This window comes from Echinococcus granulosus (genome assembly GCF_000524195.1).
Source record: "Echinococcus granulosus chromosome Unknown EG_S00014, whole genome shotgun sequence".
Taxonomy (NCBI): domain Eukaryota; kingdom Metazoa; phylum Platyhelminthes; class Cestoda; order Cyclophyllidea; family Taeniidae; genus Echinococcus; species Echinococcus granulosus.
This window is the reverse complement of record NW_020170394.1, coordinates 851,411-867,990: the sequence shown is the minus strand read 5'-3', so window position 1 is coordinate 867,990 and position 16,580 is coordinate 851,411. Positions and strand designations below refer to the sequence as shown.

The following is a 16,580-nucleotide window of genomic DNA, read 5'->3' as shown; positions in this document are numbered from 1 at the left end:
TTATCAATATTAATAAAAATTTCACGCCTCAAGTCACTCCTTGAATTCAGTGATTCATTGATCCCACTACAAGACATTTTAGGTTATACGATAGTTCATTACTTTCACAATGTTCAGAATATCAAAGGTGATCATAAACGTAAGGTAGATGATTATCTAATAGCTCGCAGAATTCAGGCCTCGAATAGGATCCAAATGAAACACTTATACAAACCTTCTAGGAAATTTAGATTCAACTTCGGACTTTTTTCGAATATTTTGAATGTGTATAAGTAATTGATACTTGGTTTGAAGTTTCGACGTATGGGTTGGTAACTAACCTCTGCTATTAAATTGGGTTTTGTGATGAATTTTAAAGCGGTTTTCTTAAAATTTTACCGTGTATGCCTTCTACAAAAGCCTCAGCAAACCTCCGAACTTAGAAGGCAAGATAAGGAAGAGTCATGAAAAATAACCGTGCACAATATGTGTGTACTTTATGTCAGATCAATGCCATATTATCCTTAGTTGATTGTTAAAGATGTGCATGTCCAAACACAGGTCTTTGGCGCTGCCAAAAATAATTGGGTTTTTAAACTTTATTAACATTTCATGAGGTTCCCCAAACTTCTTTTGATAACCCCGTGGCAAAATTGAGAAACCACCAATCATCCCTTTCTCGCAAAGTGAGAAAAAACCAATTCGTGAAGACAGACAGGTCCCTACAATTTCAACTATCAAACCCTACTTATAAACTCCTGAATGGATGCTTTGGGCTAGCAGTAGCTCCATTGACTACCTAGTGTTCAGTCGCGGTTGCTGGGCAACTGCTGCCTACACAGAATCTGGGCGTAAAGCCAAGGCAACCCACCCAAACACTCGGTTGCGTCAGCTTCCTAAACTGGCATTTAAAATGTCCCCTACATAACTCTAATACAGTTCTGCAATTATTGAAGGAGTAGTCTGCTACATTTAAGATTTTCAAGCTGAGCAAATTGTCAGGTGGACTTAGTTGCTCTTATTGAGTTCGTAAAATACGGCTAGCCTTTTTTTAAGAAGAAAAATTTTTTGGTTTTAAACAAAAGCAGAGATAATTTGGATAAGAGTGGGTAAATAATTTGAAGAAGTTGAAGCATAGAAGGGGAATGGAAACGGTGTTGACCAAATGTTTAAACACAGGTCTAATTTGAGATGATGAGGCCAAGGCGCAGTGATGCCATTCATGCAGGGAACATGCAGTGACACTGTGCAGCGTGGCATCCAGTTGCACGAACGTTTAAAACTTAGCATGCCGAATTCGCGCTTCAATTTGTATCACCTACAACCCCAGAGCATCCTTCTTGGTCGAGAGATTACAAAATTACCGAACACTCACTCGGGGACATGCCCCAGCTTTTGCTCAAAACGAAAACATTTAATCGGGTAAGGCCGCAAAGACGTAGTGCTATGTTATTGCGCTTCCGTGCGACGTTTTGAAACATATGATAGATAGGCTTCCATCCACTCGGTCATGTCATTCAACCAAAGAGGGTTGATTTAAGTAAGCGAATTTGGTTGCCAGCGCAACAACCCGTAATATGGAAAGCGGGATGATGTGAGGTGTAGTTCACTCTGAAAAGCAAATACATGAAGGCATTTGACAATCAAAAAAAACAACACTACCAAGGCTTTGCAACATAGAAATGCTATACGTACTTCGCTAATCAAAACATATCGAAAAGCCCATAATTAAATTTCACCCTAGGCTAAAAACCAAACTTTTCACAACTTACTTCAAAATACCTAGCCTCAGTCAGTATTATCACCCAGGTTAGAGTGAGTCGACTGTGAAGGTTACGACGACCAAAAGCTAATAATGGCCTTCCCTTGCAATATACTAACGATTAAAATTGTTTGGGATAAGTCGAGGAACGCTTAAGAAACATAACACTATGCTCTCTTGTGCTTTTCATTTCATTCTCCTAGTTTTACGTTAACCGTTAGCCTTCGAACAGGGAAATATCCGCCCATTTTTACACTTGAAAATAGTCAATAAATTAAGCAGATTTTTTGGCAGGAAAAATACTAGTCACTGAGCTAGTGAATGTTTTCTTCAAGGCAAATATTTTGGATCCTTTTAACCATCTGTTCAAAAAAGACAAGTGGAATTTTGTTGTCGCTTTTAATGTGCTTTAGGTCACAAGGGGTTTTTTCACAGAACATTCTTCAAAATCTAACTTATGGTAAGAAACACGCCTTTGTTATCTTTTCAAGCCCTTAATTCAAATTACGCCGGCAAGCAGGGAGCGTTAGCACTGCATGGGTGTGGCTTTTCGGCTATTTCCATGCAATGAAATTAAGGCGCATGAGATAAGACATTCAATAAATTTCCACAGAAGCCGCAATACAAAGCCTAGGCTCACTGACTGTCAACCAAGATTTGACGCACGTACTTGTATTGGAGCACTGCTGTCGTATTTTTACGTTCATGTGAAACTTAAGGCCCATGCACGGAAACTATACTTGGCGCTGTTGAAATATTAGTACCTCATGCGCTACGAGCCATTTCCTCACCTTTTTTTCCTGGCTAGCCAACGATCGAAGAGGAGCGGCAACCTAGCACGTGAATGTTATCCTTGTGGGAAAAAGCTAGCACACAGCTTGCCTTTGTCTGCAGGGGTAACACAAAAAAGGCCATCACACACAGGCCGTAGCCGCAGTTGCTTCGGTTTTAAACTCTCTTTTTTATATTAGCAAGTGTATTCTTTTCGCGCGGATGCACGAATCGACTACGGTTCTGTTTTCCCTAGGCGTTGTTAACCATTATTTCATTTCATCTGAATGTTTACTAATCCGACGTTTTGCATGTCTCTCCTGGATAGTATAAAGCAGCAGATTTTCTACGAATTAATCAGGACTTCACTGTTTTATTAATCAGGCCCAGGTGTGAGTATGGTGATTGTCTCACCAACACATATTACTTTCATAAGCTCTATTTCACACATTAACGGGGAATTTTTTTTCGGGAGGGCCACGTGCATAACGGTCCTGCGATGGTGATCGAGGCTACGGCTTCAAATGTTTGAAATGTTTCACTTCCCCAACATCCATCCATAAAAGCGTGAAAATATGACCCGTGTAGCCTTCCTTGATTGTATTTACAGCTGACATTTTTTTTGTATTTTAAAACTTAGTAACCGCGTTAACCATCTTCGTTCACTTAGATGTCGCGATTTGAACTTGACGTGAATTTCGTTTAATACGGTGTTGGAGCCACTTTCTTCCTTATGTAACCGCTTCATTAGGATTTCATGGCGATTTGCATTTACTGTCAGCTAATAACTTTACCATATTATAAAACAAGCAGGTGATAGGCTCGAAGTCACTTAAGTGAGTGTCCTCATTTACGCATTGATAGACGAAGGGAGAGCCTCACACAAACTTCTTCTTCGAAAAAATCACTTAAATGAGCCAGAACGAGTGAGTAGTGTTGCAGTAAACTTATTCACAACGTCTCATTTTCCACGGACTGCCAGTTCAAGTGTCATTACTAGCTTACTAGGACGTATTTGATCAAATATTCTTTAACGTGAGAAATGAGGAGATACTTTTTAACCTTTTACATCCCACTCTTCCTTTAAAAGTGGTTGTTTTAGTAAAGACCATGTTAACGAAAACCATTCTGAGATCTGATTATCTCATTGGGATACTATGGTGTAAATTTCAGGATCGCACACTTAAAGTCGACACATTCCTTTTATCTAAGTTATCGAATAAATGCCAAATGTGGTGCTTTAGCTAATTGTTCTGGAGATTGATAATGCATGATAAATAATGCACATGAAAAAAGCGTTTATTTAAGTAGTTTCTGCGACGATAATCAGAAATCTTTGGATCAACTTTGACCACAACAAAAAGGTTTTGACCATAAGGTCAACTCTCGGCCATTTTGATGCAGCAGGAGTAGCCTGTAATGTAGTATTGAGGAGCGCATATGGAATCTATTATCGAAAAGAGCTACTGTAAAGCAGTAAATTAAAGAATTCAACTTCAGTTACATAGCTTTTTGAAGATTAGATATTGGGTTCCTTAATTCGGCCCATGTTGGTTGGAATTAGTCACTCCCAACACTTCACTTATTATACCAACGCAAACGTCGTTTCAGTATCAGCCAAATACGGCACAATTTGCACAATTAATAGTGCAGAAATGGAGGATAAATTCAAGTATTAAGCGCGTAAGCGTATGTGTGGACACGATGCATCAAACGCTGTGCTCAATGGGTTCACGCCTGATGCGTTTCTGAAGTTCATGGGCCACTTGGTGTGAAATCCTAACCCATGTGGAATTGGTTGAACCATAAATGCCTTAGTGGCTGCGTCAACATTCTTAATTACAACTGCACAGTTTTAGCCCGCCACAAATTCGAGACTATTAACACTTCCGTCACATTTATTATTTTGCGTGTGGAGAGGCAAGCGGAAACAATGTGAAGTTGTCCTATCCAACACAAGTTACGTGGAATTGATGGTAACGCCACAATCCAATATATGTGGAACAAGTTAACCACATTTGAAAAGTCCTCCCCATCTTCATACTGCCCATGAAGAAAAGGGCTTATTTTACGCTTGATGAGATTACGCTGAGCTTAGGCCAAATCACAGATGAAACCTGCGTGCGGGTTGAACACCCAGTCTCCCACAACATACACGAAGATCTTTACAAAGCTTTTTGTACACCTTGGGAGATTGTTGAGGAAAAGAATTAAGACCAGAATAACAAACTCCTTAAATTAAGAGAAGAATATAAAGTGCTGCACTTCATTGGAGTGAATCAACGTACGTATTAGAACAGTGATAACGGTGCACAGGGGTAAAGAGCCTGATATGCTTCCGTAAATACGGAAAGTTGAAAACCTCTTATTAGGATGGAAATTTGGGGGGAGTTTGACTATGGTTGCAGATGAGTTCTTTATCCCCTAAATGCAAAATATAGATCCTTAGATTACACAAGTTTTCTGTTATTTCTCTACTTAAATAGCAGTTGTTGACCCGGAAAACAGGCGCATAATTTTGTTTTAAAGTAATTAAAATAAGCATTACTTCAACGCACGGGTAGCTGGAATAACATGTCTAAAACGTTGCCACAATAGTGTAATACACTGGTTATTTAACTCTTGACTTTAGTGAAGAGCCACTTTTGACTTGGCCATTGTACCTTCTCTATGTCGAACATACTCTGTCCAAGTATTATGTCTTCTTTCGTCTTCAAGGAAGTCTTGGAACTCTACAATAGCACATCAATCGCATTATTCCACACAAAGTTTAATGGGATTTATGTGGGCAATAATCTAAGCGAAAATGCAGTCCTAGGTGTTTTATCTTTGTGAGAGATACCTGGCTATTGAAGTGCAAACGGGTAGAACTCTCGTTCGAAATATTTTGAGGGATGGTGTATGTAACAGAAAATGCCAGCATTTTTATAGCCACACTCACTAAACAAGAGACGGAAATCATATTTCAATGGATTTGCCAAGCTTAGGGCGAAAGTGAATGCAATGTAGCGGTCGAGATTTCCCTGAGGATGAGAGAAAATATAATACTTGCGCAGAATATGTCCACATATGTGCACATTCAACATGCAGTAGGGACCTGGAGATACTAGCGTGGGCTAGAAGACGGCCCGCCCGTTTAAGCTACAATGGCGGAGATACAAAGTGGCACATTTCCACAGACGAGAGTTAAACAGTCAAGGTATTACAGCAACATGTAACAACTAATTAGCAACTTCCAAAGCTGCTAATTACGTCGCTTATCCTTTCAAGGGGCCATTGCCTATATGGACGGTTTTCGATGCAGCCTAGGCATAGCTTAGAAAATGTGGCCAGATACTTCATGAGTAGAGTTGGAAAGCAATTCGGGTTAATGGGGAACGTCGGTAAGTATCAAAAAGCTCACTTTACAAATATTAGTAGAAGCTGCTGTTGAACTAATTTTCCGAATGCTCACATCAGCTGTTCCAAAACTTTTGAATCACATGAGTTTTATAACCATGTCAGTTATTTTTGGATTTTGTTTAAACGCATCTCTTTATTTAACCTGGGTTTGCTATATTTTCCCACTTTATTACGTAGGGGGACGCTTTTATCTGCCTGAAAATACAGCATCGAACGGACGAATTTTGCATTTTCCGATATAGGGTCTTTTTTTAGTTATAATGGTTTTCTGCTTTGGATAGTTAGGTCTTTTGTGATAGAGTTTGTTTTAATCAACCACACATCCACCCGAGGTTTTATCTTTCTGAATTGACCGTAGAGTGTGGTTTTTTCTCCATTACTTCGGAAATTCAAATTCAGTTTCGTTGAGTCTTGATGGCGGATGATCTTGCGTCACAAGGCTTTGAAATTGTCACAGACGAAAATGGAAATGAGCTCGTGAAACTGCTGTTCATGGACGAGAATGACGAATCGTCAGGGTATGCACTGGTTTCTCCCGAAGACGCCAAGAGAATCATGAATGGTGAGGCTACGCTTCAGAATGTCATTGACGAAGACGGGAAACAAGTCCTCACCTTAGTCCCTGTTGAACAAGATCAGTTTGGACTGCAGGTAGATTTAGATGTTAGCTTACTGTGTGTTGTTCAAATTATTACCTCATTTAAAAGTTAATGTCCCCTTTATTTTTGCTTTTTTAAATTCGGTTTTCAGGAGGCGGCTGGTTCAGGTGAAGGTGGTAAATCTGAGCCGGCTCCACCTCCATCTGAAGATAACGTAAAATCATCTGAAGACGTTGTTGCGCCACCGTTTGAAACAGAAACATCTACTGACAAGAAAACCGATGAAGAAGCCACCGAAGCCATATCGAAGGAGGATTCCGTCGTACCAGACATTGCGCCGACTAAGGAAGACGTCGAGGTTGCATCTGCTGGCCCAGCTACCACTTCTGCTGGTGCGGAGAATGCTGAGCAGTTTACAATTACAGAGCAATCAGCTCTGTTAGATAACCAACCTATACAAATGGTGTCTCTCCTGGATTCCGCTGGAAATGTCATAGACCAAAAGCATGGTCAAACGGGCGCTCAAGTGGTAATGCAACTTCATGGGCAAGCTTTTGCTTATGAGATTCGGGGTCCGACTGAAACTGGAGAACCATTGACGGTAAGTAAGGTTGACGTTCCGTGACATATTTTCTCTTGGTTAATGTCTTATTTTTCGAAATTTAGTCTACATTGCTACTTTCGGTTGAGAGTGCTGAGGAGCAGACTGTTTCTCAGCTCGTGAACGCCCCGGAGTCTAGTGAAAATTCACAGGTGCAGTGGCTAGCAAGCGAGGTATGCCTTTTATTATTTGGCTCCGATAAAATAAGTGGTTCACTAATAATTACTTTTGTAATTTTTCAAAAGAGTAAACAAGCGGAGAGTGACATTCCTGCTGGTCAGCAGTACACGCTCACGGAGGCAACAGCAACTGTTGATGGAAAAAGTGTGCAGACAGTTGTCCTAGAAGACGATAAGGGTAATATAATGGATCAGAAACAGGGCAATATAGGCGAACACGTAATTATTGAGCTCAATGGACAATCTTTGGATTATGTTTTTCTGGGTCCATCCGAAAATGGTGAACCAGTGCAGACAGTGCTTGTTGTAACACAGGATGACGGAAGTGGTGATGAAAGTGAGGCCGGTTTAACCGCGGCTAACTGGTGTCCTGTTGGTCTTTCTCATGACCTCTATACTACGATACGGCGTCACTCCGAGGCTATCGTTCACGAAAGGCTCTCGAATCGACCGGAGCTCTCATTCCCGAATGCTGCTTCTGAGCCATATCAGCGAAAATTAGGCTCATATGCAGCTTATCAAGAGATGGTTGAGCTTGCGAAGACGTACGCCGTTGGAGCAAGTCAGGGTGAAACACTTGAGCGCTATGAAACTCTTCGAGGGCACGCCAAGATTTACCGTTGTGGTCCACAGGCTCGTCCGCTAACTGTTAATGAAATGGTTATCAACGAGGTTGCCTCACAGCTGTGCCGCTTCAAGCCGGGTTTGCTGTTCCACAAAAGGGAGCTATATCAATTGGCTCTGGGTGTAGCGGAAGCTTGTTCACAAGAAATTAAGGCGGCACAGGCAACTTACCAGCTACATCAAACCCAGCAGCAAGCTCAATTGCTGCACCCGCCGCAACCGGAGAGCACCGTTGTCAGTGGGCAAGTTGCTAGTAGCCAGCTGGCTATGCTTGAGTCACGAGGCTTGAATGCTATTCAGCCAAACCATGTTCCAGTAAGCACAAATGTTGTGATGTCCCACGCTGGAGCCGCAGTTTCTGCTGGAAATGTGGTGCCCATCTCTCCAGAAGGAGGAGTTGTTCTCGCCTACACGACCAAGGGTGCCTCTGGTGATGCTAACACCCTCGTCGGACAGAACCTCAAGGGTAAACAGTCCCTCGGTGTTGGCACTCTTCAGCACTACATACCTAATATGACAGTGGTTAAGCGCGATCTCACCTACAAGCTCTCGGCTTCGGAGATGGAAGCGCTTCGACTAGCTGCGATAAACGCCCTGACAGATCTTCCCACCACCCTTGAGGTGAAACCCAAATCTGATTGCACAAATATTGAGCGTGCTTCATGGGACCGGGCAACAGAGCTGGCGGCATTGCGGTCCGAATCGGCTATTGATACCACCGATCCACATGCAGTTGCCAGCTTGCTCGTCAATGACACCACTCGTGTTGATTCGGTGCGTGAAAGTGCGGCGCTCTATGGACGGACTCCGCTTCAATCTACCAGTTCTGGTCCATCAGCAAACGTAATTAGCCCTCCTTATCCTGTAGCTTCTCAACTGGCGACGGCGGCCAGATCCTCTCCTCTCCTTACACCTTATGAAACCGCCTGCAATGAAGCTGCTGCCTATCTTGCAGCTGGGCAACCTGCACTTCTTACTCGCCGAAGGGAACTTGCTGAGTTGGCTCGTAAGGTCGTACGTAACTGCGGTTGTCAATTCACACACGCTCCCAGCTTAGATAGAGGGTAGGTCTGTTCACTTAACACCTTTTATCTACGTCTAACAGTGCTTTCTAAAACGATGCTTTTCAATCTTAGGTACTTTTCGGTAGATCAAGTTATGGAACTTGATCTCTCGGCTGCGGAACAGTTACTTCATGATCCGCTGGAGCGTTTAGACCTAAACGATAGTCTCGAATCAGACTCGTTGGATGGCAAGTTAACGTACCTCCTGCTTAATTAGTTTTTGTACTGTCAGTAAGTTTTTAATATCCTTTCAGATAAACTTATGTCGTTGGATCTCTCCTGCGAAGAACATAACATCCTGGACGACATTGCCATTTATACGGTTACTGGGACGGACACGTTGAAGAAGGTTCGGATATTAAGGTAGGTGTCACTTCCGTGTCTCCACGGTTATGGACGCTTGCATAGAGTACCTCTATACTGTTAGCTGTCGGGGTGGATTTTGGCATAATTCAACCTTGGAACTGTTGATTTATAACCTTCAAAAGTTTCATTATAAATAAAAAGCAGTCCCTCAGGTTCATTTTACTCAAGTGCAATAGTGCGAATTTACGGTTTGGAATATGAGATTTGTTTGTCAAATTCTACAAAATACTTTTTTCCTTTCAAGCCACTCAGTATAGTATCTTGATGTATCCGGATTTTAGTGTGATTTTTGATGGCGATGAGTAAACAATGCGCTAAGACTACAGATTATTTCCCAATGTATATATCGAAATTTAATTTTCTTCCCAGCCTTCCCGACTGTTCATTCACGGGAATAATGCCGATCCATCTGAACCAGTGCGTTAATCTCGTGGAACTTAATCTCTCCAACAATTGCTTGCATGGTCTGCCTCGATGCCTACATTTGCCTAAGTTGAAACGTTTAAACTTAAGCAAGAATCCACTCTTGGTTCGCTTCGCGAGGGAGAACGGGCCACCGCTGATTGAACAATTCCCTAGACTCATTTCTGTTGAGTTGGATCCCGAGCTGAAAGAGGTCGGTGGATGTAGAAAAACTGAAGAGGGAATTTCCCATATTAGTGTACAATATGACCCTTCTCTGTGTACGTCGACTACTCGTTGATTTAGCCTTGATAACAGAAATTAGACGCTGTCAGAGTGGAAGTTGGTAGAATATAAGTCGAATAGATTGAAATATACTGAATAATGTCTCGTATGGGTTAAGATTAGCAATTTCTCCCATTTTAGATGCTGAAACCACAATCATTAGCATATCTCTGCCCTCTTTTGAACTCCATCAACGGCGAAGAATTTAACGTTGAGGCCACCGAGGACACTATCAAAACTGCTCAAGCTGCAAAGCAAGAACTGGCCGCTTTAGTATGGTCTTTGTTTTCAATTTCATGTATTATTAAAAATGAGATTAAGCTTTGGGCTGTTATATCTTACCATCGTTTGATTGCAAGATCGCATTAAGGTCGACAAAGTGAAGTAAAATATTACGCTTTGACCGCGCATATTAGCCATCTTTTTGATATTTTACACATCATTTACAATTATTCTGAATTATTTTTAATGGGGCGCAAGATTATTGGAAAATGGACAGCTAGCGCACTTGCTACAAACTGCTAGTGAGTTGTTTTGTTATTTTCAGGTCCATTCAAAGTGGGAAGATGACTTAGTGGAATTCTTCAAAAAGAGTGTGCCGCACCGTGACCTCATTTGTGTTATTGAGACACTAGTTTTACACGCTGTCAATCAGAGTCTTACCGTGGATGAGCCTTTTAAGCACTGCAAGGCGGTTTTGGTAATATTTGGTTCATTCCATTATTTTTTAACTGTGGATTGAAGTGACTCATTACTCTGGCATTTATCTTAATATTTCAAATCCAATATGAAGGGGTATTTTCCTATCGACTTCAATGTTGATAGTTTCCTTTTCTAGGTTGCCTGAGTGCATTGGTATTGTACAAAGGCGAATGATATGAATTGTTTGAATTTGTGTTCAGCATTAAGGACTGTGGTTGCCGCACACTTTAGGCGCGTCAAATAGCGGAAGAATTCCTTGCACCGAAGGTGGTGGATGATGAGGATGAGGAAGAACATGCAGGCGACGTTCAAGTGCGATCAGACTCTGAGTCTCATGAAAATGTGGGAAACGATGCGGTCACGGCCACCATGGAGGAACCTTCCTCTACCACTGGAGCTTCCGAGGAGGTTCCTACAAAAGCTGAATCGGAATCTGCGGGCCAAGTAGTCACAGCTGTAACCTCCGCTGCTGCCGCCTCCAACACCACCACTACCAATGCGGACGGTGCGAAGAAGGAGGATCGAAAAGCTGCGGAGGCTGAACGCGAAGCCGTTGCTGCCGCACACAACATGACCCTCCTACCCGATGAACCGTTGGACCGGCTTTCGGGTATCATTGGAACCGCAATGCAGCATGGAAAAACTGTAGTCTATTCCGTCATTCGCTCTGCCGCGCGTCAGCCCAATGGAGATCTCATAATTCCCGTTGTGGGTGGCAGCATCGCCAATGGTCTTGACTCAACAAGGCAGCCCGACGGTGCGTTGTTTTCTGTTCCCTTATTGACCATACATTTCCACTTCTTCTGAATTGAATTAATAATGAGTATCCTTCTATGCTTACAGATAGCTTGGAGCAGAGTGACTCTGAGAACAATGCTCCACAATCTATGGTCACGACTGGGCAGCCGGCACATCGTCGCACTATTCCCTCAAGTGGGGCTGTTTTGGGTTCGCGTCGACCTGGTCTTATGCTCGCTGGTCGGGGTGGCGGGGTGAATAAGCGAGCATCCACAGTTGCCCGCCGCCATGAGGAAGAGTACTCAATGGCCGATATGTCAGCAGCTCATGGCTACTCTGCTTATGGTGATTTGGATGAACAGGAGGATGTAGTCCCGCCCAAACCTGTGAAAACCCCCGGCCACTGGCAACCTGGCAAGCGTGGGCGTCCACCGGCATCGCATTCCCAAAAAAGGTCTGCCCTAGTCTTTAACCGTATGAGGTTTGCGACCTTAAAATGTGTGCATTCAACCTGATGGCCTCTTCTTGCCTTCAATCTCAGGGCTCTTGCACAGCAAGAGGAGAAGGAGACCGCAGCTTTACTGCAGAACGTGAAGATTCCCCCACCTCATGCTCCACCACCCGCCACCCTGCGCATGTCCACTCGTGACTCCAACCGCATGAAGCGTTTTTCCGCCTATGGCGCTATCGACACCGCTGCTGCTCTTGCCGGCCAGGAGGAGGCTCTTATGGTTGCCGCCATCGCCCAAGAGGATGAAGAAGCTGAAGGTCCCTTTTCAGAGGAAAGGGAAGATGAAGCTACTAGGAGGGGTAGTGGTGGACTCAGAAAGAGCGAAGGCGAAGTCCATGGTTGGTTTTTTTGGGTCTTTTATAAGTCAAAGTCATTAGTTTTGTCACAGTGTATATTTTGACTCTTAAATTTTATCACTAACCACCCTACCAACTCAGACAAAGCGAAACAGTAACACAAGCACACTTATTCGTGTTTTTTAGCCGAAATTGCCACTGTCGATGAATCGGAGGGTGTGTTGCGTTCTGAGGAAACTGAGGACGCGGCTTCTCCTGGACCAGCACCGCCGAAGCGAGGCAGAAGACCCGGCTCGACACTCAAGGCACTCAGAGCTAGGTCTTTTGGTGCGAACACCCCCACTGCCTCGAACTCAATCGATGCAGATAATGTGCATGCTTTCTCACCCAAGGACTTTGAAGATGAAACACTTATTCGCCATCTCATTGACACTTCCATCAACACTGATAGTGTGCCTCCTGTTCCTAGTCTTGTTCAGCTCGGGGAGGTAAGATTCTCCATCCGATTCCTTCACTTGTTTACCCTTTTCATGTCCTCGTGTGAGTTGTATTTATCAAGTATCAATAATTGCATCTTTCAGGTGGTGGACTACGACCCTCTGCACTTTATCCGTTGTCATGCGCGAGACAATGACCCGTTAGACTGTTCCACCAAAGTTTGGCGCTGCGCCTTTGAGCCAAACCCCACGGACCCGAGGAGCACCACGTCCGTGGTTGCAACCTGCGGTGGGGAGTGTGTGTGCCTCATTGACTGTCAGACAGGGAAAGTGCTGAAGCGTTTCAAACATGTTGGAGAGGTAAACCATCTACTTCAGCGTTTGAGCCCGAATAGTTTTTATTCGGGAGCGACGAAATCACACTACCAATGATTGACGTGCTTATTTTATTAGTGAATAGCACTTTTTTAAGTTAGGTTCTATATCTATTTTTTGATTCTGATTAGCTGGATAGTTGGCTAGGCTGCTTCAAATCTCAGTTTTAATTATCATAAGCACTGTTGTCAGTCTGCTTCACGCATTCGCCTCCTCAGGAATTCTATGCGGTTGCTTGGACCACGGTTGAAATGGCTTCTGGACACCCTACAAATTTGCTGGCAGCTGCAGGCAAGTTAAAGGAGATTCGACTTCTCCATCCGGAACAGTTGGTCTGCTATGCAGAGATGAAAGGCCATAGGGAGGAGATAGCTTGCATGGTTTTTCATCCCACCAAACCCACAATACTCTTCTCCGGCGACTCTAAGGTATGTTACAATCCCGTGTAACAGTACCTTTACTTTTTATTTATTCTAATAACTCTGTATACATTGAAAACCCCAACCCAGGGACATGGTGGGGCCCAGATAGATGCTAAACGCCTGCCAATCAGTGATTTTACTGACATTACTTGCTAAATTGCTAGGTGATGTTTTTCATCCTGCATTGAGATGAGTGGGTTACACGAATTTTTCACATTTAATTTAATTCCCATAGGCCTGTGTCTGTGTGTGGGATGTGGGTGTACCCTCGGCACCGGAATACAGAACGAAACACCACCTCCTGATGCGCCTCATCTGCCCTCGTCCTCATCTCAACCCCGTTCTAAATCTCGTTTTTATGCCAAATTACGATACTCTTCTAGCTGGCTGCGAAGACGGCGTCTTTGCGTGGATCATTCAAGACTTCAGGAAGCAAAGATTTGCAGACGACAGGTGAGGATATGATTGGGAACTATTCACCAATTGCTTTTTAATTAAGGGTACGAGTTCAAGAATTTTTTAAGAATGTTTATTAATAGAAGGTTTTGGAACCAAAGTGAAGCATTGGGGTCGATTAAGCACAGATTTACCGCAGTGGAACTTCCTAATATACTCCTTTACAGAGTACCAACAATGGAGATCAAGATACCAACAAACCGTGAACCTTGTTTTGATGGTCTGGCGCGGCTGTCTGAAAACCTTGTTGTGGTGAAGTGTGTGGAGGAGGGAGAAATTTACGTATTTGACTTTGCGCAGGTAAGTTTAATTCTTTAAATTCATAGTTAGCTATGTTCTTGAGTGGTTCATCTAGAATTGCTGTCAGTGATCGAATCAATTAATAACGCCTACTCGTGAACATGAAATACCCCTACCATGTGGTGTCAGTCAAGTATTCAATTATGTAATAAGGCAAATTACTCGCAAACATTGGGTTAACTTGATATTTGATGGTCAACTTGGATAAATCGCCTGCTGACGTTGCTTCAACTGCGTTCCCTTTTTTCCCTTTTAGCTTCTTTTAAGCCGTAAAAGGGCAGCTTCGTCGAAAAAGATGGTAACCGCTGAGGTCTTGGGTCAGTTGCGATGGCAGACGACGGATGAGATATACATCAACGTAACAGCTAGGCCAGGTCTTGGAGCTGTTGTTTGTGGCGATAACGAAGGCACCATCTGGGTTTATGATCTTCAAGAGCATGTTGTCAATGAGGAGAACAGCACAAAATTCAAGGTCAAGCCCGTCAAGGTAATATGCAATCACTAATACCGGGTTTTTTGTGTTTTCATCTGTTAGATATGGGTGAATTGGTGCACGTTGGTTTATTTCAGATTCTCGAATGGCCCGAATGCAGTGTGGGGGGAAACCGGGAGGAGGACCCTCAGGTGAAAGAAAGTATCAACTCGGGCTTTAAGAATCCCGTTGTCAATGCTACGGATATAAGCTCTGACGGTTCATTTTTAGTTGCGGTAACTGATAACAACCTCGTCTGTATATGGAACTTCTCGGGATAGTTGATTACCTCCATGTCGCACTTCTGTAATATGCCCTCATTTTTGCAGAAATTGCAAATTATCTGTAAGCTATAGTACATTTAATGTATATCTGTATGCTCGATTGGAATTGTTGTATTTGAATGGTTGGGGGGGGGGGGGGAAGGAACCTTGGTACTGTCCGTTTGTTTCGAGGTCGGCTGTGGGGTCGCCTTAAAGTGGATTCAAGCAATTTTGGTTGACAAAAGCAGGAATGAATCTGAGATTGGCCGTGGAAGTGCTCAGGTTTGCATCGATAATTGGAACACAATGACATCTATGAATGCTCCATTTCTCAGCCCAATTCGGTTTAATTTACAATAGAGCAATAAGGTAATGGTTATAAAAGTGTTGCTTCATTCATATGTATGCGGTGCCTTGGCCACTTATTTAGTTCTTCGTTTTTGTTTCGCGAACACTTAAGCCTCCGCGATTGTACTTCCGCTGGGCAGCATGGCCTCTGGACCTCTACGTCGGCAATGCATATTCTGTCCTAGTGCTATCACTTCTTCCGTCTTCAGAGAAGTTTCGGGGCGCTAAATTGGTGGCGTCGAAAAGCTAACGAGATCTTAAAGGATATTAGTTCAAATTTCTACTGGTGGATGATGTACCTCAGTGGAGCAGAAGTGCACACGCTGTAGATGGGGGAAGCAGTACCGACCACCTACAGAAGGTCTAAAAATGACATCTACTTACGATGGCTATCCCAGTCCCGTGGTCTACAAGAAAGCTATTGACAAGTGAAATGGCACTAGCCGTGGACCATCTGGAAAAGTTTCGTTACGGAAATGCTCACCGTTCCTGCATGAAGATATGAAATATACGAACTCGCGGTACCTCTCCCAAACCTCTACTAGGTGGATAGAGCCCAGATAAATGTAGTTGGACACCCCTGAAGTGAGGAAAATGTCGCAGGGAGGAATAGACGCAAGACTTTACTCCCACGGAATCATGCTTAATCTCGTCCCTTTCTGCAGTGCTCCTACGACTAGCTATGGACACGTGTGGTAATCAACACATTCCCCCGTACCCGGACCCAGTTTCCACATTGGACGAAACTCCAGATCCAGTAGAATTACCAAGTGGGATCAGTGACGATGCAATCAAATACCTCCTCAGTTGCGTGGAATTTCGAGGACAGGTACAATTGACCTGTGGGAGTTTCCTTACAGCACCAATTACTTTGTGATGGCCGACGCGGGAGACTAGCCAAGGGGTGCGCCGGAAACGACACTCAAAAGAAGAGCGGAGGTGTGCAATACGGTGGTTGTTTAACTCGCGGTTTTAAAAAAGAGCTACTTTGTGTCTTGGCTATTGTACCTTCTCCGGGTGGGCTGGCCCATGGGCTACGCCGGCAGTCCCAACTTCTACCGTATATCAAATATGTACATTCTGCCTGAGTAGTATGTCATTTTTCGTCTTTCTACTAGCTATTAAATTCGTTGAGGGTGTCGATAAAGGATGCTGTAAACAAGCCAATGAACAACAGCGGGGAGTCGTATTGACAAAGCTGATAGGTCTCCATTTTTCCTTTCAGA

General features: G+C 43.4%; 1 protein-coding gene across 1 annotated transcript; it reads left to right on the top strand. All coding sequences in view use genetic code 11, as the record gives it.

Moving 5' to 3' along the window:
- Positions 1-5,810: 5,810 nt before the first annotated feature.
- Positions 5,811-15,024, top strand: EGR_02969 (Leucine-rich repeat and WD repeat-containing protein; the record flags this gene model as incomplete). The annotated part of the gene is made up of 19 exons (XM_024492218.1): positions 5,811-5,895; positions 6,324-6,565; positions 6,665-7,114; positions 7,180-7,287; positions 7,360-8,923; positions 9,236-9,330; positions 9,667-9,963; positions 10,176-10,307; positions 10,582-10,734; positions 10,968-11,493; positions 11,580-11,928; positions 12,016-12,323; positions 12,468-12,769; positions 12,863-13,078; positions 13,312-13,521; positions 13,751-13,968; positions 14,139-14,271; positions 14,528-14,758; positions 14,842-15,024. 19 exons carry the CDS (start codon positions 5,811-5,813, stop codon positions 15,022-15,024), a joined length of 5,802 nt encoding a protein of 1,933 aa, XP_024353413.1.
- Positions 15,025-16,580: the final 1,556 nt, after the last annotated feature.